General features: G+C 37.2%; 1 protein-coding gene across 1 annotated transcript in view; it reads right to left on the minus strand.

Annotated features, from left to right (window-relative positions):
* Positions 1-23,948, minus strand: part of INPP4B (inositol polyphosphate-4-phosphatase type II B) — a 736,226-nt gene that overhangs the window by 427,573 nt on the left and 284,705 nt on the right. Inside the window, exons 3-4 of the mRNA XM_018061563.1 lie at positions 13,012-13,215; positions 10,282-10,326 (exon numbers count right to left, since the gene is read on the minus strand). Of these exons, the coding sequence (XP_017917052.1) occupies positions 10,282-10,326; positions 13,012-13,102 (136 nt within the window). The 5' untranslated portion in view covers positions 13,103-13,215. The remainder of the gene's footprint in view (positions 1-10,281; positions 10,327-13,011; positions 13,216-23,948) is intronic.

A 23,948-nucleotide genomic window follows, 5' to 3' on the forward strand; every position in this document is an offset into this window, starting at 1 on the left:
CTAAGACAAACCAAGTCAGCATATTAAAAAGCAGAGACATCACTCTGCCAACAAAGGTCCATATAGTCAAAGCTGTAGTTTTTCTAGTAGTCATGTATGGATGTGAGAGCTGAACCATAAAGAAGGCTGAGTGCTGAAGACTTGATGCTTTCAAATTGTGGTGCTAGAGAATACTCTTGGACTTCAAGGAGATCAAACCAATCAATCCTACAGGAAATCAACCCAGAATATTCAATGAAAGGACTGATGCTGAAGCTGAAGTTCCATTATTTTGGCCACCAGATGTGAAGAGCAGACTCATTGGAAAAGATCCTGATACTGGGAAAGATTGAGGGCAGGAGGAGAAAGGGGCAACAGAGGATGAGATGGTTGGATGGCATCACTGAATCAATGGACATGAATTTGAGCAAACTCTGAGAGATAGAGGAAGACAGGGGAGCCTGGTGTGCTATAGTCCACAGGGTCGAAAAGAGTCTGACATGACTTAGCAACTGAACAACAACACATTTTACAATGTTGTGTTAGTTTTTGCTGTTCAACAAAGTGAATCAGCCATGCTGCTGCTGCTAAGTCACTTCAGTCGTGTCCAACTCTGTGCGACCCCACAGACGGCAGCCCACCAGGCTCCCCCGTCCCTGGGATTCTCCAGGCAAGAACACTGGAGTGGGGTGCCATTTCCTTCTCCAATGCATGAAAGTGAAAAGTGAAAGTGAAGTCGCTCAGTTGTGTTGGACTCTATAGCAACCCCATGGACTGCAGCCCACCAGGCTCCTCCGTCCATGGGATTTTCCAGGCAAGAGTACTGGAGTGGGGTGCCATTGCCTTCTCTGGAATCAGCCATATGTATACATATAGCCCCTTCCTCTTGAGTCTCCCTCCCACCCAGCCCTCTGGGTCATCACAGAGCACTGAGTTGACTCCTTATGCTGTACAGCAACTTCCCAGTAGCTTTATCCCCCTCACCTCCCCACCATATCCACATATATGTTCTCTGTGTCTCTATTCCTGCCTGGCAAATAGGGTCATCTGTATTTTTCCAGATTACATATATTAATGTATATGTTAATACATGATATTTGTTCTTCTCTTTCTGACTTAACTCACTCTGTATGCTATTTTTAATGTTATTATCCTGTAGAACTGTAGTAGGAAAAACATAGCATCTTGTTTGCAAAGAGAGAAGCACATGTCAGGTACTCAAAAACCAGTAGCTTTTACTGTGCCCATAATACCTTGTCCTTAGAAGGTGCTCCTCAAAATGACTTCAATGGAATGCAATGCTTTATAAGGGAAGTATCACACTATAGGAATAAAGAAAATGGCCATGAACTTATAATGAGGCAACAAAATAGAGCAAGTGCATTCTTAACAGTTGCTTCTCTTGCTTGAAAATCATCCTGCAGCTTATATGAAGAGGTAATATTTTATTAATATTTTAATCAATAGATTAAATATAAAAATATACCTCTGTGCTTAGTATTCCCTTAGCTTACCTATAATACCACATAGAAGGTAAAAATACTAAAGATACAGTAAAATCTTCCATTCTCCCATTGGAGCTTTAAAAAAGTCAGAGCTTTATGATCATTTATAAAACAAAGATCAGCAGGAGAGGAGAAGTGTGAACACAGGAGAAAACTGGCAAGTTTGCCTTCCTTAATTTTTTTTTTCTTTCCGAGAAACATATAAAACAATGACTGATTTATAGCAATTCGTAAACTATGAATGGATCTGACATGCAGGTTAATGAAAGTCTTAGCAAGCTATAAAAGCCACCTCTATAAAGAGATGAGACAGTTTTTGTGCAGCTTGTCAATTTGGGAATATTTTATACACATTTTCAAATTCTGAACACAGAAAACTGATCCCATGACTTACGTGACTTTTTTTTTTTTCCTAGCTGGGCTGTTAGATATATAGTAGCTATTTATAGAAAACCTAAAATCAGTACATAGAGTCACATATATGATCCAAGAGAAGAACAGAGCCTTTAGAATCAGCATTCTCCTTGTCCTTATTGAATGCCACTCTAATATTTGAAGTTACCAACCCAAGGACATCTTGTCTTTGTACCATGACATAATGCTGTGATAGAAATGAATTTTCATCACTGAATTCTAGGCTGTTACACATCATTTACCTGGTCCAGATATATAGTGGGTTGCCTGTCCACAGACCTTTTTTTAAAAAAAATCTCTATTAACAGAGTTTCTACAAGGGTGTACTTCAGTTTGTTTATTTAGTCACATTATATATGGCAGAACTGACATGGCTTACAGAGTAAATGTGAAATAATTTTCTATAAAGTACTTGGAATCACTGATTTTTCAGTACATACCATGATTTCAAAGGACCAGGAAGTAGATGAATCAAGAAACTTATTTGAGAATACAGATTTTATTTTCTCTTCTAGGAAGACACGACAGCTGGCTTTTTATACATAAATCGGTATAATAACACAAAAGTACTTATTGCATGAACCTGGTGTGAGTGTGTATTCTGAATTCAGAGTCTTTATCTTGTCCTGAACCAAACATCTGCTGCTGTCCTGGTCTAGAATGCGATTCCTCCTTTGCTCCCAGTTCGAGCGCTGTTTTCTTCCTTCACAAACTGGCTTTAGTTAAATCTTCTTGGAAGGGAGACCTGGCTGGCTCAAATAGTAGGAATCTGCCTGCAGTGCTGGAGACCTGGACGCTATCCCTGGACTGGGAAAATCCCCTGGAGGAGGGCATGGCAAGCCACTCCAGTATTCTTGCCTGGAGAATGCCCATGGACAGAGGAGCTTGGCGGACTACAGCCCATGGGGTCGCAGAGTCAGACACGACTGAGTGACTAAGCACAACACAAGTCTTCCTTGAAAAGCCTTCGACTACTTTTTATCATATTAGTTTAATCTTTCTATATTCTTAGAGACCTTGAAAATTATCTTAGCTTTTAAGGATCTTTTTAATGACTTCAGGAGTCTTAGGCTGAACGAAACTAAAACTAGTTTGATCTCTTTAGCTATACTAAGAGTTAATTGAAGGCAAAGAGCAGAATTTTACCCCTTCAAATATGCCCCCTTTTCTTGTTCAGCTTATTTAGGTGTTTATTTAAATAAATGAACAGTTAAGACATTTATATGAGCATGTTGCAGAAACTTTGGAATATTTAATAAAATACCTTAATACTTTCCTCTGGAAAAGCATAACAAAGGAAATGGAAATTTTACCAAGTTGTGAGACCCATGATTAAAGTCTATCGTGCCTGTTCTTCCGATCATTATTTTGTGCACACAGACACAGTTAAATAAGAGTTTTGTTGTAAATGCAGTTTGTTAGCCTGCTTTGACAACTCTTACATTTCCTTGTTGAATAAAATATCCTTTTGACAGATGATTTTTAATGACTACATAGTTTTCCATCTTTTTTTGTGTGTGTGGTTTTTTTTTTTTAGTTTTTTATTTTTTTAATTTTAAATTTTAAAATCTTTAATTCTTACATGCGTTCCCAAACATGAACCCCCCTCCCACCTCCCTCTCCACAACATCTCTCTGGGTCATCCCCATGCACCAGCCCCAAGCATGCTGCACCCTGCGTCAGACATAGACTGGCGATTCAATTCTTACATGATAGTATACATGTTAGAATGCCATTCTCCCAAATCATCCCACCCTCTCCCTCTCCCTCTGAGTCCAAAAGTCCGTTATACACATCTGTGTCTTTTTTCCTGTCTTGCATACAGGGTCTTCATTGCCATCTTCCTAAATTCCATATATATGTGTTAGTATACTGTATTGGTGTTTTTCTTTCTGGCTTACTTCACTCTGTATAATTGGCTCCAGTTTCACCCATCTCATCAGAACTGATTCAAATGAATTCTTTTTAACGGCTGAGTAATACTCCATTGTGTATATGTACCACAGCTTTCTTATCCATTCATCTGCTGATGGACATCTAGGTTGTTTCCATGTCTTGGCTATTATAAACAGTGCTGCGATGAACATTGGGGTACATGTGTCTCTTTCAGTTCTGGTTTCCTCGGTGTGTATGCCCAGCAGTGGGATTGCTGGGTCATAAGGTAGTTCTATTTGCAATTTTTAAAGGAATCTCCACACTGTTCTCCATAGTGGCTGTACTAGTTTGCATTCCCACCAACAGTGTAGGAGGGTTCCCTTTTCTCCACACCCTGTCCAGCATTTATTGCTTGCAGATTTTTGGATCGCAGCCATTCTGACTGGTGTGAAGTGGTACCTCATTGTGGTTTTGATTTGCATTTCTCTAATAATGAGTGATGTTGAGCATCTTTTCATGTGTTTGTTAGCCATCCGTATGTCTTCTTTGGAGAAATGTCTATTTAGTTCTTTGGCCCATTTTTTGATTGGGTCGTTTATTTTTCTGGAATTGAGCTGCATAAGTTGCTTGTATATTTTTCAGATTAGTTGTTTGTCAGTTGCTTCATTTGCTATTATTTTCTCCCATTCAGAAGGCTGTCTTTTCACCTTGCTTATATTTTCCTTTGTTGTGCAGAAGCTTTTAATTTTAATTAGATCCCATTTGTTTATTTTTGCTTTTATTTCCAGAATTCTGGGAGGTGGATCATAGAGGATCCTGCTGTGATTTATGTCGGAGAGTGTTTTGCCTATGTTCTCCTCTAGGAGTTTTATAGTTTCTGATGTTACATTTAGATCTTTAATCCATTTTGAGTTTATTTTTGTGTGCAGTGTTAGAAAGTGATCTAGTTTCATTCTTTTACAAGTGGTTGACCAGTTTTCCCAGCACCACTTGTTAAAGAGATTGTCTTTACTCCATAAATCTTTAAAATACATGTTTCACTATAAAAAATAAATAACACATGCTGATTGACTCTGAGTTTGGGGATGAAGTGGAGTGGCTCAAACTTTGCTTTATCAGTTCTATATTTGAGGTATTAGAAGAAAAGTCAAGAAATGAGATGGGCAAACAGAAATCAAGAGGGTTGTCAGGGAATTTCCCTCATGGGTCAGTGGCTAAGGCTCCATGCTCCCAATGCAAGGGTCCTGGGTTCAAACCCCAGATAGGGAACTAGATCCCAAATGCTGCAACTATTTTAAGATCTGGTGCAGCCAAATAAATAAATAAATATTTTTTAAAAAGAGGATTAGCTATCTGAGAATGCATGATGACACAGGACTACATTGCAGCGGTAACTCTGCATGGTCTATTATTGATTTTCATCTGATATCGTTCTCACTATATTAATAATAAAATTATAAAAATCAATACGGGTTTATTGACTTTAGAGAAAACAGAGATATAAAGCAAGGATCTATTAAATAATTTGAACCTCAAACCTCAAATAATTTGAACCTTATTTTTTGTGCTAATAATATCTGTAGAAAGGAACTGATGCATTTTTCAATTCAAGAGGAAGAAGTCTCTGGGGGAAAAAAATCATTTTATCATTCTTAAAAGAGAAAACAGCTTCACAAAAGGTGAGGAACTGAACAATCATTTGACATTGAATCCCACCTCTCTCTAACCCTTACTCACTAGAGTCTCAGCAACACCCAAGCACCAGGATTGATCCTATCATCCAGAGGTTCAGTCCAGGTGCAGGTGAGGGAGACTAAAAGAAGCCTGGGAGCAGGAACTCACTGGCTCAGCCCCTCTCTTAACATTGTCCTATTCTGACTCTGACATTCCCAGTTCAGTCGCTCAGTCGTGTCCGACTCTTTGCAACCCCATGAATCTGACCTTCTACTGGCCCAATAAACAGTCCTTCACTATTTGCAATTTCCAATTTCACTTTAAGACCAGTTCAGCTCATAACTTGGTTTCATGCCCGATCAAACCAGCAACCTGAGTTCCTACCCTCGAGCCCCAGTCTTCTCATTCTTCCATCCCTATTACCTGCTGCCTAAGTATCTCCTAGTCTGCCCCCTCAGGCTGGGAGAGTCACCTGGATCTTATGTTCAGTATGGACACATTCCAAATCAGCCTCCACACCCTGCCTAAGTCTCTTCGGACCCACAGAGGCCTGCCTCAACTCTCTATGTCCAAGATAGGCCCCAAATAGGCCCTCTGTTCTCCACACCAACTCCTCCTCCCCCAGGCACAGTCTATAGAGTTTCCCTGTTTCTGCCTATACAAGACTTAATACTTCCTGAGAGTACTTTTTAAGTTTTCTATGCTCCCAGTAAAATTGAGATGAATGAATTACTTGCATTTGTTAGGGATTTCACTCCCTCCACCATGTCGCCATGTTCCTATCATAAGTGACATCAAGGCTGGTGATGTGTGTAAAGCGTGTGTTTCAATGTACCCTGCAACTGCTCACTTGGCTTTCATCAGGTATCAGGCATCAGCATGTAAGTTATTTCAAGAATGTGACCTCATGCTGTTAAACGAAAAACACAAGAATCACATGTACATACACACATGCCATCCTCGCCTACAGATTAACATGCATTAGTGACTATTGCCTTGGATTCATGATATATGTGGTGTCCATATAAAAATATGAAAACATTCTTTTAAGTATTCTATTGACTTTGGAGGTGGTAAATGGAGGCATGACAATCAGTGTGATAAGTATAATCAGGGAACTAAACTTAAGAAACAGATCACAGGAATTTCTTTTCTTTCATATCTTTGTCAAATGACTAAATTCTATATATAATTTCCCACAATGGTTTCAAGAAAGAAATGTTATCTGATTGTGAGAAATGACCCCTCTTCATAAATGCCAGCTTTGTTGAAATAAAACAATTTTATTAAACTGTAAACAAAATCTGTATTCTCTTGGATTTTTACTAATTTTTCTCTTTGTGAAAATAAAAAGGGTACCTATATACTTAAGTTAAACAATCAAAGACACGTGAAAGCATACGTATCAGTGTGCAGGTGAATTACACAATTTAAATGCAGTCAACCACTAGAAATACTATTGACGATGGGCATGCGATCCTCATCTTATCAGTACATGTTTATCTTTTACTATCAAGATATTTTTAACCAATCAACTTGCTCAATTGACTAGACATCTCCCACCTGATTAACTTGAATAAAGATATAGCAGTGGAACTTCAGTAAGATATAATGATTTTATAGACATATAGACAAGACAGAAACAAATCCTTGATGGAAAGTAACTCATACAAAATAATATGACACCTACAAAATTAGTGTGGCTGTTCACAATTTAAAAAGCAAGGCCACTGAAACTCAATTTATTTGAATACTTTGGTACAGAATCAAGAATCAAATGTAAGAAAAAAATTATTTGGATGGATAAACAACACAGTCCTACTGTATAGCACAGGGAGCTATATTCAATATCCTGAGATAAATTATAATGGAAAAGAATATATTAAAATGTATATATATACATATATGTGTATGTATAACTGAATCACTTTTCTGTACAGTGGAAATTAACATGACATTGTAAATCAACTATACTTCAATAAAAGAAAATCTGCCTCCAAAAAAATTTTAGTTGGAAAAGTTTCTTACATCCTTATTCTGTTTCTAGATTTTTTTGTAGTAAGATGCTTTGCTTTCTTTCTCATTATTAAATATGCACACAATGAAAAAATATTTAAGAAAATACTACTGTTTCACTTATTAATTATGAAATGAAGCTATCTATATGATAGATGAAGTCTTGAATAATTTGTGAGATTAAAAAAAACTTAAAGAAAAAAATGGTGACAAAAATATACACTAAAACCTACATGGGTTTGGCTGTGATGTCTTTGAAAGAATAGTTTAAAAAAAATCTTCAAGAAATGGTATAGTTAGGATCTTTTAAGTGCTAAGAAGTATAACAAACAGTTTAGGAAATACATATTCCAGGATCAACAACACAATTCCCTGAAGATTCTAGATAACTTTCTTTTGTTTACTCATCAAGGATTTCCTGCCATATGACAAAACAAAATTACCTGTTGTTAAGAATTCTAGTGTATTTTTTGAATAGATATGAAAAAAGAAAATTAAAGTTTACTTTTTTAAATGGGAGAAATATTATTATGAATAAATTCTCAGAGCTGCTCACCTCTTAAATCTATGATTCAAGCCAGAAATGTAAGTGATGACAGCATTGTTCCCAAACATGACTGTACTTTCAAAACAATTAGTATACTCTTTGAAAAAGGTCTTTGAAAAAGACAGGAAACTTTAATTGAAATAGAAGATAGGTATATGGTCTATGCATTCTGTCTCCATGCTTGACTAACAGCCTCTACTCCGATTACTTCTGCCTAATTCAGATTTCCCCTGTTCTCCAGGATTCAAGCAAGAAAGCTTTCTTTGGGCTTTGAAATACTTTTAATGAGTCTAACAACTCTTCATTTTTCAGAAGTCTTGCTGAAAGGTTAAAAAAATGAATATATTATCTTAAAAATAAAAGATGAGTAAGTCTCAAGTAACAAGAGTTATAGTTAGTGAGTCAGGAGGTGCCAAGGTCTTTTTTGATACTTGGCTCCCTTTCTGAAAAGTGGATTTTTTCTTTATTTGACAACATCTGAGAATTTTCTAGACAAATAAATAAATAAATAAAGTATATCTTTGTCAGTGTTTGCCAGGCATTGCCAGAAAGACAGGGATGAACAGGCAGAGCTCAGAGAACTTTTAGGGCAGTGAAGATACTAAGTATGATACTGTAATGATGAACACATGTTTATACATTGTCCAAACCCATAGATAATGTATAACTGCAAGGATGAACCCTAATGTAAATCATGGACTTGCGCAGTCTCAGTCATGTATGACTCTTTGTGACCCCATGGACTCTATGTAGCCCATGAGGCTCCTGTGTCCATGGGATTCTCCAGACAAGAATACTGGAGTGAGTTACCATTTCCTTTTCCAGGGAATCTGCCTAACCCAGGGACTGAATCCGGGTCTCCTGTTTCTCTTGCATTGGCAGGTGGGTTCTTTACCACTGAGTCACCCAGAAAGCCCCAAATTATTGACTTAGGATGACAATAACCTGTCACTGTGAGCTCATCAACTGTAACAAATGTACCATTCTGGCCGGGGGATGATGGTAATGGGAGAGGCTATACATATGTAGGGGCAGGAGAGTACCTAGGAAACCTCTATATCTTATGTCCAAATTTGGTATGAACTGCAAACTTTTCAAAAAATAAAACCTATTAGAAAGAGAAAGAAAACAAAAGCAAAAAAATTATGATTATTTTCTCAATAAGTTATGCTTCAAACTGTAATATTTTGAGTGAAAGATGTAAATTTGAAACATTTCATTATATAATAAAAATATATATTCCTAAAATAATTGGAACTTCAAATCACTACAAACTACTACAGAGAGTGGAGATATATGTTTCAACTTGCCCATAACTTCATAAAATATGTATATATTGACATTCAATGATTTGGATATTAAAATATATCTGGTAAAATTTGATACAAATAAATGTAAAAATATTTGAAACATTTCAAAGTACTTCAGGACAATGAAAGAAGAAAAGTCTAAATAGTTCATAGGAACCATATTTTTACCCCCTTTAAATGCCATCTTGCAACTAATTCCCTAATAGCACTTTGCAGTCATAACCAATTCAAGTTCCTACTCACTAGCTAAGTAATGGACCAGCCTCAGGGTATGTATTTTTTTTTAAAAACCATTGCTACATAAGCAAAAATTGTTTTTATTGAAGTGTAGTTGATTTACAGTGTTGTAGGGGTACACATTTTTAATTTATCCTTTGAGAAATTTACAAATTTCTACATGCGATAGATTCTTAGAGTTGCTTAAGCAAGTTAAAACTTTGAAATAAAATTAAATTCTCAAAGTCAAGGATCTCTCCACAATATCAACATGGAAGAGCAAGGGAATATTTTTGAGTGACCAAAGGGGAGCGCAGACCTTGTAAATGTCATAAAGAAGGACAAAGGAAAACTCTACATGAGCCCAGCTAACCTCTCAAGGAGTGAGTAATTAGACACGTGGATTTTGAGTAATGATTTGCAACAAACTGTATTAGAATGAGTGTTGGGCAAAGGACTTGTGGTCAGCAGATCTGATTGACAGACACAAACCCATCACCTCTGAAGTCCTCAATCCTTGGGTCACAAGCTGACCTGCTCCATAGCTCAGATTCTTCACTTATAAACTGGGAAAAATAACACTTACCTTATAGAATGATTTTTTTTTTTTTACAGAATAATATTCATGAAATGTGTAAAAATATATTATAAGTAACAGTGATATCGGTAACATACCTAAAGTTGTAAACTATATGTACAAAAGGCTTATTACATTTATAGCTATAAATGAATAAGAATTTCTTACCAAGGATGAATTCCAACTGTGGTTCATTTGGAGTCTTCTGAATGCCTATGAATAATAGGCACAAATTCAGATTGAATATATTTAACTCATCAAAATCATGTGAACATATATAACTCTTACCCAGCCCACAATGTATAAACGCCCACAAGGTCTGCCAACATTATTTGGCAGAACAAATAAACTCAGTTAATCATCCAGACAAATATAACAAGTCAATTCTCAGGGCAGGATGTAATATTTATAGCAAAACTAGATGTGGCTAAAGATTTGATTGCTCTATTTAGTTCCATGGTCGTAAAACAGAAATATTGTTTCTGTAAGGCATGAAAAATGCAAAACATATTTTTCAACTGTTTCTGTTTCTTTTGTATATGTGTCGACAGAGATGGACCCTTCACAAGGATGACCTCATCCAAGTCTCTGAAACAGATTTCTCTTTCACACCATTTCAACCTTGTGCTAATAGTAAATAATTAAAGAGCTATTTCTAGTTAGGTTGCTCAGGACACGATGATGGCAGTTATTCTGCCAATTTACTGATAGATCAAATCAGGATTCTGTTAAATGTTCTTTTCTTTTTTGGCAGGTAAAAAAAAAATCTATTAACATGGCTAAATGATTTAAGATGAAGTGAGAGGGAAAGTAAGTTTGAGAACAAAGGTAAGGAAATGGAAACATCTAATGGTTAGAGGATAGAAAGGTAAGGCTGTGGCAAGTAATGAAATGGTAGATGGATTCGTTAAGACCACAGTCTGTTTCAGAGCTTCCTAAACAAGAGTGGCTGACTGGGGATATAGCCATTTTTTTTTCAGTATCATCAAATGAACTATAATCTATAAAAATAATGAATCACTATGTTGTACACCTTCACCTAATATAATATTGTAAGTCAACTATACTTCAATAAAGAAAGAAAAAAAAGAAATAGAGATTATAAAAAATATAAAACCAAATAAATAAAACTACAAAAAGTAAGCACAAAGAGTGACTTAAAGAGTGACTGAGAATTGGGATGTCATTTGTCACCACTCATGGTTGACTAAGAAATAAAAGATTATAAAAATCTTCTCCTTGTTTATCTTTATTGGTGCACTCATCAGATAAAATTTATATGTATTAGCATTCAGTCATGAATATACTGTGTCCGCTACAGACTGGCATTTGCTATCCACCTCTGCAAGGATTAAATCATGAGCTGCTGCAGCTGCTGACCTTCAGTATCCCCTGGAAGGAATTTAGGGTGGAGATCATAAATGAGGCACTCTATGATTTGGAGAAAACCAACAAAAAAAAATGGCAGAACAGGTTTTCAGATAGATATTTTCAGGAGACAATTTCATAAGCCCAATTCTTGCATCTCCTCATATCTAGAGAAGTACTAAAATCCTTCATGGTGGCACCTGCTCCTCATAACCAGCAGTGACCTTCATGAGAATAGCAGAAACCTTCTGCAGAAATATGTGCTTGATTGCATGTACTCTTTCACCAAAATCACATGTACACTGACCTTTCCCCCTGCTTCTTTGCAGCAGTTCCTAAGAGCTATCTAAAATGCTGTCTCCCGGGCTATAGTTTTCATTTTGTCCAATAAAACATAACTTATAACTCTTATGTTGTACATTATTTTTTCAGTTGACAACTGTTAGAACCATCTCTTTGTATAAAAACCATCCGTTTTTTATGTACAGAGTTCACATTTTTTGCATTTATGTTTACTTTTATTTCCTACTGACATTTAACAATTTTAGACTTTCTAAGGGGTTAGATTGACAACTATTAGGTAGGTCTTTATTAATTTCAAAGTACTATAGGTTTTTTTAAGGCAATTAACAATTCTGCTGTAAGCTCTGACCATCAAATTACTCAAATAAACTTATACAACCAGTGTCATTTTCTCAAGATTATTTTTATAATGTAAATGAAATGAGAGGTTGGGCATATGTTTGCCAGGGCTAAATAACTGGATAAGAATCTTTTGAATAAAACACAACACATGGCTGATTCATGTCAATGTATGGCAAAACACTACAATATTGTAAAGTAATTAGCCTTCAATTAAAATAAATAAATTTTTAAAAAAGTTTATGCTAAACAATCTAACCCAAACACTAGAATGTTAAGCATGAGATGAAACATATACTTCTTCCAGTGATTTTAATTACTTAAGTAGCACAAAAACCAATGCTCATGTGCAAATGCTAATCCTGGCCAAATAACCAAGCTTGCTTGCTCTACTGATGTGACTTAGGTGTGGCAGCAACCACTAAGCAGCTAGTGTAATCATTGTGCCCTAATGTTTTCAACTGAAATGTCTTTGGTTTTAAAGAGAAAATTTCTAGGTTTCAAAAAATAATTCCACATGAGAGTAGAAATATGTTCAATAGAAAGTGTGCAACGATAGCCCCCTAAATGGTGTCTCGGACCCTCTCTGTGCATCCACAATCGGGTCTCCATCAGCATCCAGAGTGATTTTTTTTCAAAATTCGAGTACTGTCTTAGTTTTCCAGTTGATCTTCAAATAAAGATCAAAATTCTTATCAAAAAAAGAAACTGTATACTGCTCTTAATACACATTCAAGAACAATGGTTCTATTTGATATTGAACCATTTCATAGACTACTATCTCCCTCACCCAGGATAAAAGAGGAGAGACGTATCATAGACTTAGAACACTGAAATAATAGTGCAAAGGAACAACGTTATTTAATACGGGGGTGCATTTATACTCACTTGTGAACTGAAAGTCCCCGGTGTCATTTGCCTGGGGGGTAGGCAGAAAGTTCTGGCCTTCTTCTGATGCTCCTTCCTCTTTGATTTCCATGATCAATCTTCACAGTTCCTTAAATCTTCCCAATGTTTGTGCCCAAATGCCACGGCCAAAGACTCCTGGTTTAATATAGGTGTATTTTCAGCTAAAGTCCTGATCTTCCCACTCTGAAATTCCGCATTTAGGAAACAGAAACAGCAAAAGTCTCAGTCACTTCCAAGTTCAGTATAAAGCTAAAAACTCAAGGTAGGTAGAGCCTACGGCTACCTTCATATGAAATTCCTTCCCGCCTCTCCCGCTTTTATTTTCAGAATGTATCCACACAGTTAATGTATCATAAACTCTGGGTTAAATGGGTATTCTCTATGTAATAATTTTACTGTCGTATGAGATACTTCTAAATCCTAAGAGGTATTTTCTTCCTCTTCTAATTCATTTTGTAAAATAGCACATAGCTATAGAAGCTGCTAAATTAATATGTACCTAATTTAGCAGCAAGAGCAGATAGCATCTTCACAAAGCATTAGCATGTTCAGCCAAGCTGTATCTTACTATCATTCCTTCCATTAGAACTGCCCTTTACGCTTATCTCTCTACCCACTTTTGTTACAACACTATTCATGAGCACATTAAGATCGTTTGGCACAACACTCTTCTTCCAAGATGAGCTAACAGGTTGTTCAGGGAAGTTCCAACTTCATCATTATACACAGTCTCTTGCTTCTTTGCCTAATCAAAGTTTAAATGTTTAAAGACAGGGATACATGGTGAAAAGAACGAACAATAATTTTAAAAAGCTAAAATTCCAGGGCAAACGAAAGGAACAGCAAAATGATGAAAATTAGCATGGGGAAAGAAAGCCTCCAAAAATTTAATACCCTGTTACACAGACAGACTCAAGTAGTACTGAATTCATTTTGATTTTTAGTATGTTACACATGACCAAGAGTGAATTAGGGAAAAAAAAAATCAATGTTGTTTTAATTCAAGTTACCACCTGAATTAAAACGTATAAAAATCTTTAAACGTCTACCCAATGCTATTTAATGAGATAGCAGCAGTGGGGTTTGGTTTGGAATACTGATTTGGTTTCCAACTTTACAAGTTCATAAACTCACTCTTTGTTGTTTTTATAAAAGCAACTTCATTTATAATTCAGCTCTAGTGTTTAAATGTCATCTAGCAAAAATTAAATCCAGAGAGCATCTTGAATCTTTAGAACATATTACAATAAGGTTGCAGATAAATACACATTTGCTTCTAAGGATATAACTAGGGATACTTGCTGGGGTAAAAGGCTATAGTACTATCAATAAGACCAAATCCATTAATTTGGTAATTATATTTTTTATTGAGTTATAGTTGATGTACAATATTACATAAATTACAGGCATACGACACAGTGATTCACAATGTTTAAGGTTATACTGCATCTATAGTTACTATAAAATATTGGCTATTATATTCCCTGTGAGGTACTATATATCCTTGTAGCTTATTTTATACATAATAGTTTGTGTCCCTTAATTCCCTACCCCTATATTGGAAACAAAAGCAAAAATAAATGGAACCTAACTGAACTTAGAGGAAACCGTCAATAGGATGAAAAGACAGCTTAGTGAACGGGAGAAAACATTTGCAAATGATATGACTGATAAGGGGTTAATATCCAAAATATATAAACGGCTCATACAACTTAACATCAAAAACAAACAACCCAATTAAAAACTGGACAGAGATCTGAATAAACACTCTTTCCAAAGAGGAGATGCAGATGTGCCAATAGACACATGTAACTATGCCAAACATCACTAATCATTAAGGAAATGCAAATCAAAACCACAATGACCTATGACCTCATACCAGTCAGAATGGCTATCATCAAAAAGAACACAAACAAATGTTGGAGAGGATGTGGAGAAAAGGGAACCCTCATACACTGTTTGTAGGAATGTAAATTGGTACAGCCACTGTGGAAAATTATAAAAAAAAAAATATATATATATACACACACACACACATATATATATAATTTTCCATTTGAAACAACATGGATGAACTTGGAGGGTACTATGCAAAGTGAAATGTCAGATAGAAGAAAACAAATACTGTATGATATTACTTGAATGTTAAGTCTAAAAAATACAACCAAGTAGTGAATATAATAATAATAAAAAGAAGCAAACTCACAGATACAGAAAACAAATTAGTAGTTTCCAGTGTTGAGAGGGAACGGGGGAGGGGTAATATAGGGGTTAAAAAATTATATTTTAAATTAACGTAATATTTTCTTGTTGGATTCTTTAAATTTAGATATCTTTTTAATAAGGAAAGGCACATATTTATCGTATCACATCCTTTAAGAACCTATGACAAATGCATTAGCATTAGTGGAATGCATTAGTATCTGTGGAAGAGCATCATGTGTGTGGGACTCAGAGACATGGATTTGTTAACTTTACTACACACTTTGATCAAAGACTTAATCCCTAATACTGATCAGTCATTTTAAAAACTGTAAAGGAGATCTAAATAAGGTAATATGGATATCCTAGCAAAATAATAACCTGGTACACAAATGTAAATAATTAACAAATGTCAACTCCACGTGTGGGTTTTGTACACTTGTGTAATTTGAGGGTGAGTAGAGAGGGCTAAACTAAGATGCCCACAAAGACCCACTAACAGGGCTTCCCTCGTGGCTCAGACAGTAAAGCGTCTGCCTACAATGCGGGAGACCTGGGTTCAATCCCTGGGTCAGAAAGATCTTCTGGAGAAGGAAATGGCAACCCACCCCAGTATTCTTGCCTGGAAAATCCCACGGATGGAGGAGTCTGGTAGGCTACAGTCCATGGGGTCGCAAAAAGTCGGACACGACTGAGCGAATTCACTCACTCACTCAGGGAGGACAAAACTAAGATGCCCACAAAGACCCACTAACATAGTCCCATTTTAAGCATGCCCATTTGAAAGTGAAAAATGAGCTCAATTTTAGAGAGAATGGAGCCAGACCTATGAAACAAAGATTATTTGACACCCTTTTATGATTCTATTCATTTCCATTCTATCTTTGCTGCATCTGAGGACAAATTTCAGGTTTGATAGTTATCAGCAAGGCACAGACCTCAGAAGGAATCAGCTACAGTACTGGCAAAGTAAAAACCAAGCATCTCCAGCTGATAAATATAGCCTTTGCCTAGGGTTATGGTTAGGTGCAATAGTTCCTTTTCTGTGTCTGTTTGGAAACTTTTTGGTTTGGAGATCATGCATAAAAATAGACTGAGGTCTTTACATACCACGCAGAAGTTTAAAACAGCCAGAGACTAAACAATTCTTAGAGCAGAAAGAAACCACATTAAGTATACCTTAAGCAGATTTGATTTTTAGAAGGCTTTTGTTGCTGTTTTTTAGTAGCTAAGTCCTGTCCTACTCTTTTGCGACCTTATGGACTGTAGCCTGCCAGGCTCCTCTGTCCATGGGATTTCCCAAGCAAGAATAGTGGAGTGAGTTGCCATTTCCTTCTCTAGGGCATCTTCCCAACCCAAGGATCAAACCTGCATCTCCTGCATTGGTAGGTGGGTTCTTTACCACTGAGCCACAAGGGAAGCCCTTTTAAAAAATGTATTGAAAGTCAAAGGGGAGAATATACTAGAATGTGACAACTTGGTAAGGAGATCAACCTGTTTGAATGCAATTCTAATATTCTAGAAAAATAAAATAATAAAAAGAATTCATGCCAATATAGAAGCAGATAACTAGAGAAGAAAACTGGATCCAAACCAATTAGAATCTGGATTCAAAGCAATTATTAAATAGGATTACCTAGACTTGGTGATGGAATTAGATGTGATATCAGAGTTGAGATAAAGGAAGACAGAAGTTTCACATGGGACCCAGTCTAGTTTGGACTATTAAGCTCTCTGTAGAATACACTAAGTCCCCTCCATGTGAACCTTCAAGTTGTGAACTTGCAAAGATACACACGTGCATTCCATCAGCATCAGATGGGATTGAAACTGCAGCTTGCCCTCTATTTCCTACTGCGGATGAACCCTCAGGTCAACCATCTCCCGCCTCCTCACCCTCCTCCACTCACTAACTCTTCTTGCCTGTTCACTCCATGTCAGCTGCCGTATGCCAGCTGTTGTGCTACACTACTGTACTTTTCAAGGCACTGTACTGTAAGATTTAAAATGTTTTCTTTTTTGTGTGTGTTTTGTTTCTATGTATTATGCATGAAAAGCATTATAAACCTATTACAGCATAGTACTATATAGCTGATTGTGTTAGTTGGGTACCTAGGCTAACTTTGTTGGACTTACGAACATGCTTTTGGACAGGAACTCATTCATATGTGGGGAACTTGAAGAAGGAATTACAGTCAAAGATGATGAGTTTGATTTTAAACATGTTTCTGAGATGCCTTGATATTCAGAAAGCAATTGAACACATGGGTCTAGATCATGGGAGAGATATTAAGGCTCTTAAAATATATTTTTGGTCAATTATTGTTGACTAATGGTTGAAGTCAAAGGGATGCATAAAGTCACAGAAAGCAAGGGCATGCACTAAGAAGAAGGGTGACTAAGGACTCAACCTTAAGGCACAAAACTAATTCAGAAAGCAAGAAGACATGTTACCTGGGAAAGGGACCAGCAATGATTGGGAGAGCAGAGAGGAGTGACTAAGGGTAACAACATCATTGTTTCTCAGATAAACAATGCCACTGGGTTAAAAGATGACTTCACTTTTTTTAAAGAACGGGGACACATGTGCATATTTAAATACTGAAAGGACATAACCAAAAGAATAAAGAGGAATTAAATATTAAGGAGAAAGGGGCAAGGAAAATCTAGATGCTAGTATCTGCTGTAATGAAAGGAGGGGTAAATAGAAAATTAGATATGATCTGACACGTAAGGGAGAGAAACTTAAGGATATTCGCCCCATGGCTTCAGCTTTTTTTTTTTTTTTTTCCAAGAAAAGGACATATTTGTGAACTCTGGGTAAGTAAAGATGTCTCAACCTCACTTCAAAAGCACAGTTCATAAAGAAAAATGTTAATAAATTTGACTACATTAGAAGAAATATATTATGTAAGCAAAAGATACCATTTAAGTGTGAGATAATTTATATACTGGGAAAATATATTTGGAACACAGAAGTCTTCCATTTCTGTTTACATGAGGATGGAAAGACTATTACTCCTACCAGAAACTCAAGAAAAGGCTGAATAGTATATAAAATCCTAACTTTTCCTTAAGTAAGCAGAGAGCTGAGGTCTCAAAGCAACCAACCAGCCTGAGCTCTTAGCAAAGATAAATTCCTGCAGAGAGCAGAGCTGTCTTTCACCAGAAGAAGGGATGCCAGGCTCCAAACAAGTTTGAGATGGAAATTCAATCAAAATATTTAACAACTTACTAAAGGTCAGGGTAGGTTACCATGAGCATATACAGCTACTGAGAGTCACAAACTCGAAAGTAGTTTGTATCCACCAATAGACTTTTTTCTTCATGAACCTCACCAGACGCTCAAGAGAAAGACAGGGAGCAGAATAGGATGTGAAGAAAGCATCCTTGATAATGCAGGACTCTGGGAGGCAAGCAGCAGGAAAAAACATAGCGCATCACTTGGACCCGCCTCTCTCCAGAACAAAATTGGCCAACGCCGTTGCCATCAGGGCACAGGTGAAAACTCACTGCAGTTAGGGGATGCGAACAAGAGAGGGGGAGGAAAGTTTCCTGAGATTGTTCCATTACAGATCCTCTATTTCTAAGAGAAGGACAGAATCACTGAGAAAGCCCTATCCATAAGGCCCAAGAGCTCAAGACAACAACAATAAAAACACAGTCAGGAGAAAAGCAAATAAGCGATCAAGAAAACCAGACTCATACTATGCGGAAATTGGAATTATCAGAAAGAGAATACACTAAAAATTGTAATGGAAAAGGCAAACAACCTGCATGACCAGATGGATATTTTTAGCAGAAACTATTGGAAAGAATCAAATGGAAATGCTAGGAATGTAAAAGACAAAAATATGTAAAGACATCAGAACCCTGATCTAAGAAGCACAGAAAGCACCAAGCAGAATAGTCACATACACACACACCCCAATAGTAAAAAACAAACAAACAAACAAAAAACCAACTTGTGCATATATCATATTCAAACTACTAAAAACCAAAGTTAAGGAAAAAAAAATAAGGTAACCAGAGCAAAAAATGCAAAGTACATATAGAATGTTAGAAACAAGAAAACATTTTTGACTGCTTAGGAACTATGTAAGTGACATATTTAAAGTTCTGAAAGAAGAAAAACTATCGGACAAAAATGCTATACAAAGTAAAAATAACCTGTAAAAATGCAGAGAGACAAAGACTTTTGCCCAAATAAAAAGTCACAAATTCATCACAAGCAGAGCTGCACAGCAAGAAATACTAAAGGAAGTTATTCAAGCACAACAGAAATATCTGGATCTGCAAAAGAAATGAAGAGCACTATAAATGGTATAAAGGAAAATAAATGTTAATCTCACCTTTTCTTACTTTGACTAACTAAAAAAGACAATTTCCCAAAGTGGAGGTTGGCCTAATTTTCCTATTAAGGACAGATAGTAAATATTTTAGGCTTTGGGAGTCACGGAGTCTCTGTCAGAGTCACTCAACTCTGATGCTACAGTGTGAAAGCAAATAGTGAAAATACAAGCCGGTAGGCCTGGCCATGTGACACTAATATTTTATTTGCAAAACTAATTGGTATTCAGACTTTGTTTGACCTGCAGACTAGTATCTACCAAACACTGGTCTAAAGCACAATTAATAGCAAATATATTGTATGCTTCTCAGTTCCGCTCAGTTGCTCAGTCATGTCCGAGTCTTTGTGACCCCATGAATCGCAGCACGCCAGACCTCCCTGTCCATCACCAACTCCTGGAGTTCACTCAGACTCATGTCCATTGCATCAGTGATGCCATCCAGCCATCTTATCCTCTGTTGTCCCCTTCTCCTCCTGTCCCCAATCCCTCCCAGCATCAGAGTCTTTTCCAATGAGTCAACTCGTCGCATGAGGTGGCCAAAGTACTGGAGCTTCAGCTTTAGCATCATTCCTTCCAAAGAAATCCCAGGGCTGATCTCCTTCAGAATGGACTGGTTGGATCTCCTTGCAGTCCAAGGAACTCTCAAGAGTCTTCTCCAACACCACAGTTCAAAAGCATCAATTCTTCGGCCCTCAGCCTTCTTCACAGTCCAACTCTCACATCCATACATGACCACAGGAAAAACTATAGCCTTGACTAGACAGACCTTTGTTGGCAAAGTAATGTCTCTGCTTTTCAATATGATATCTAGGTTGGTCATAACTTTCCTTTCAAGGAGCAAGCGTCTTTTAATTTCATGGCTGTAGTCACCATCTGCAGTGATTTTGGAGCCCCCAAAAATAAAGTCTGACACTGTTTCCACTCTTTTCCCATCTATTTCCCATGAAGTGATGGGACCAGATGCCGTAATCTTCGTTTTCTGAATGTTGAGCCTTAAGCCAACTTTTTCACTCTCCTCTTTCACTTTCATCAAGAGGCTTTTTAGTTCCTCTTCACTTTCCGCCATAAGGGTGGTGTCATCTGCATATCCGAGGTGATTGGTATTTCTCCTGGCAATCTAGCGTATTAACATCAGTAGCAAGATGATGAGAGTGAAGAACAGGGAGTTATTACCGCTTTCACACTAAAATGATAGGCTTCTCTGGTCACTCAGATGGTAAAGACTCTGCCTGCAATGGACGAGACCAGCATTCAATCCCTGGGTCAGGAAGATCCCCTGGAGAAAGTGATGGCCACCCACTCCAGTATTCTTTCCAGGAGAAGCCCCATGGACTGAGGAGCCTGGTGGGCTACAGTCCATGGGACTGCAAAGAGGTGGACACGACTGAGTGACTTTAACTTTCATTTTCACGCTAAAATGATAGTATACAATTATATCACTAAAATATATAAAAGTAGACTGTTTGATCTTAATCCAACCACATCAATAATTACATTAAATGCAAACAATCTACACACACAGACACAGATACTTCAATTAAAAGAGTGAGACTATCAGCTTGGATAAAAAAGTAAGTCCTGACTATATGCTTCATGCTGTTCCGTGCTTAGTTGCTCAGTTGTGTTTGACTCTTTATGACCCCACGGACTGTAACACAGCAGGCTCTTCTGTCTGGGGATTCTCCAGGTGAGTATCCTGGAGTTGGTTGCATGCCTTCTTCAAAGGGATCTTCCCAACCCAGGGATCAAACCTGGGTCTCCTGCATTGCAGGCAGATTCTTTACCAGCTGAGCTACCCGGGAAGCCCTTCGTAGTTATATTTATGCTTCATATAAACATGAAATTTATATATTTTTCCAGTAGTCATGTATGGATGTGAGAGTTGGACTATAAAGAAAGCTGAGCACTGAAGAAGTGATGCTTTTGAGCTGTGGTGTTGGAGAAGACTCCTGAGAGTCCCTTGGAGTGCAAGGAGAGCCAACCAGTCCATCCTAAAGGAAATCAGTCCTGAATATTCACTGGAAGGACTGATGCTGAAGCTGAAATGCCAGTACTTTGGCCACCTGATGAGAAGAGCTGACTTGTTTGAAAAGACCCTGATGCTGGGAAAGATTGAGGGTGGGAAGAGAAGGGGACAACAGAGGATGAGATGGTTGGAGGGCATCACCGACTCAATGAACATGAGCTTCAATAAGCTCTGGGAGTTGGTGATGGACAGGGAGGCTTGGCATGCTGCAGTCCATGGGGTCGCAAAGAGTCAGACATGACTGAGTGACTGAACTGAACTGAACTGAAATGTGATATATATGCTTCATAGTTGTTTTAAATAGAATGACATACACAGGTTAAAGTAAAAGGACCAAAAAATGTAAACCATGCAAACATTCATCAAAAGAAAACTGGAGTGACTATATTAATATAATTAAAATAGATTTTATACCAAGGAATATCAAAAGGGACATTACACACATGTGTCTAACAGCAAAGCTTCATAATACATGAAGCAAAAACTTAACTAAAAGGAGAAACAGACAAATCTACAACGATATGCTTGGAGATATCAACATCCCTCTCTCAGTAATGGACAGAAAAAGTAAACACAAATCAGTGAGGATATAGAAGACGTAATAACACTGCCAACCACTTGACCTAATTGACATTTATAATACAATGAATTCAACATCAACAGAATATACATATTTATTTCAAAGTATATATTGAATATTCACTAAGATTATATCCTAGATGATAAAACAAACCTGAACAAATTGAACAGAATTGCAATAAAAACATGTGTATATATATAATACACACTCACACTCATTAGAATCAGAATGAAATTACTACAGTACATATCAAAATATGTTTGAAGGGAAATTTAGAGTATTACATGCTTATAAAAAAGAAGATATCAAATCAGTGATCTTAGTTTTCCCTTACAACTAGAAAAGGAGGAAATACAACCTAAAACAAGTAGAAAAGGGAAATAATGTGTGCAATTAAGATAACCAATAAAGATTTAGTTTCCAGAAGAGCTTAAGAATGTTAGAAAAACAAACCCAACAGAAAAAACTAGCAAAACATGTAAATAAGTAACTCAAAAATATTAAACACAAATTGCCAAGAAACATATTAAGAGATTTTGAACTTTACTAGTTATCTTGGAAAAGCAGACTGAAATTACATGAGCATCAATAAGTAAAAATTTCAAAGTCTCAAAACCTCAAATATTAAGGAGGATTTGGAGCAACAGAAACGTTCATGCACTGAAGATGTTCCAATCATAATGGAAAAAAATCTGGTAATACTCAGTTCAGTTCAGTCAGTTCAATCGCTCAGTCGTGTCTGACTCTTTGCAGCCCCATGAATCGCAGCACACCAGGCCTACCCGTCCATCACCATCTCCCGGAGTTCACTCAGACTCACGTCCATCGAGTCCGAGATGCCATCCAGCCATCTCATCCTCAGTCGTCCCCTTCTCCTCCTGCCCCCAATCCCTCCCAGCATCAGTCTTTTCCAATGAGTCAACTCTTCGCATGAGGTGGCCAAAAGACTGGAGTTTCAGCTTTAGCATCACTCCTTCCAAAGAAATCTCAGGGTTGATCTCCTTCAGAATGGACTGGTTGGATCTCCTTGTAGTCCAAGGGACTCTCAAGAGTCTTCTCCAACACCAAAGTTCAAAAGAATCAATTCTTCGGCGCTCAGCCTTCTTCACAGTCCAACTCTCACATTCATACATGACCACAGGAAAAACCATAGCCTTGACTAGACGGACCTTAGTCAGCAAAGTAATGTCTCTGCTTTTGAATATACTATCTAGGTGGGTCATAACTTTTCTTCCAAGGAGTAAGCGTCTTTTAATTTCATGGCTTCAATCACCATCTGCAGTGATTTTGGAGCCCCCCAAAATAAAGTCTGACACTGTTTCCACTGTTTCCCATCTATTTCCCATGAAGTGATGGGACCGGATGCCATGATCTTTGTTTTCTGAATGTTGAGCTTTAAGCCAACTTTTTCACTCTCTTTTTTCACTTTCATCAAGAGGCTTTTTAGTTCCTCTTCACTTTCTGCCATAAGGGTGGTGTCATCTGTGTATCTAAGGTTAATGATATTTCTCCCGGCAATCTTAATTCCAGCTTGTGTTTCTTCCAGTCCAGCGTTTCTCATGATGTACTCTGCATAGAAGTTAAATAAGCAGGGTGACAATATACAGCCTTGACGTACTCCTTTTCCTATTTGGAACCAGTCTGTTGTTCCACATCCAGTTCTAACTATTGCTTCCTGACCTGCATATAGGTTTCTCAAGAGGCAGGTCAGGTGGTCTGGTATTCCCATCTCTAACAGAATTTTCCAGTTTATTGT

The sequence above is a fragment of the Capra hircus genome, chromosome 17 (genome assembly GCF_001704415.2).
Source record: "Capra hircus breed San Clemente chromosome 17, ASM170441v1, whole genome shotgun sequence".
Classification (NCBI taxonomy): Eukaryota; Metazoa; Chordata; class Mammalia; order Artiodactyla; family Bovidae; genus Capra; species Capra hircus.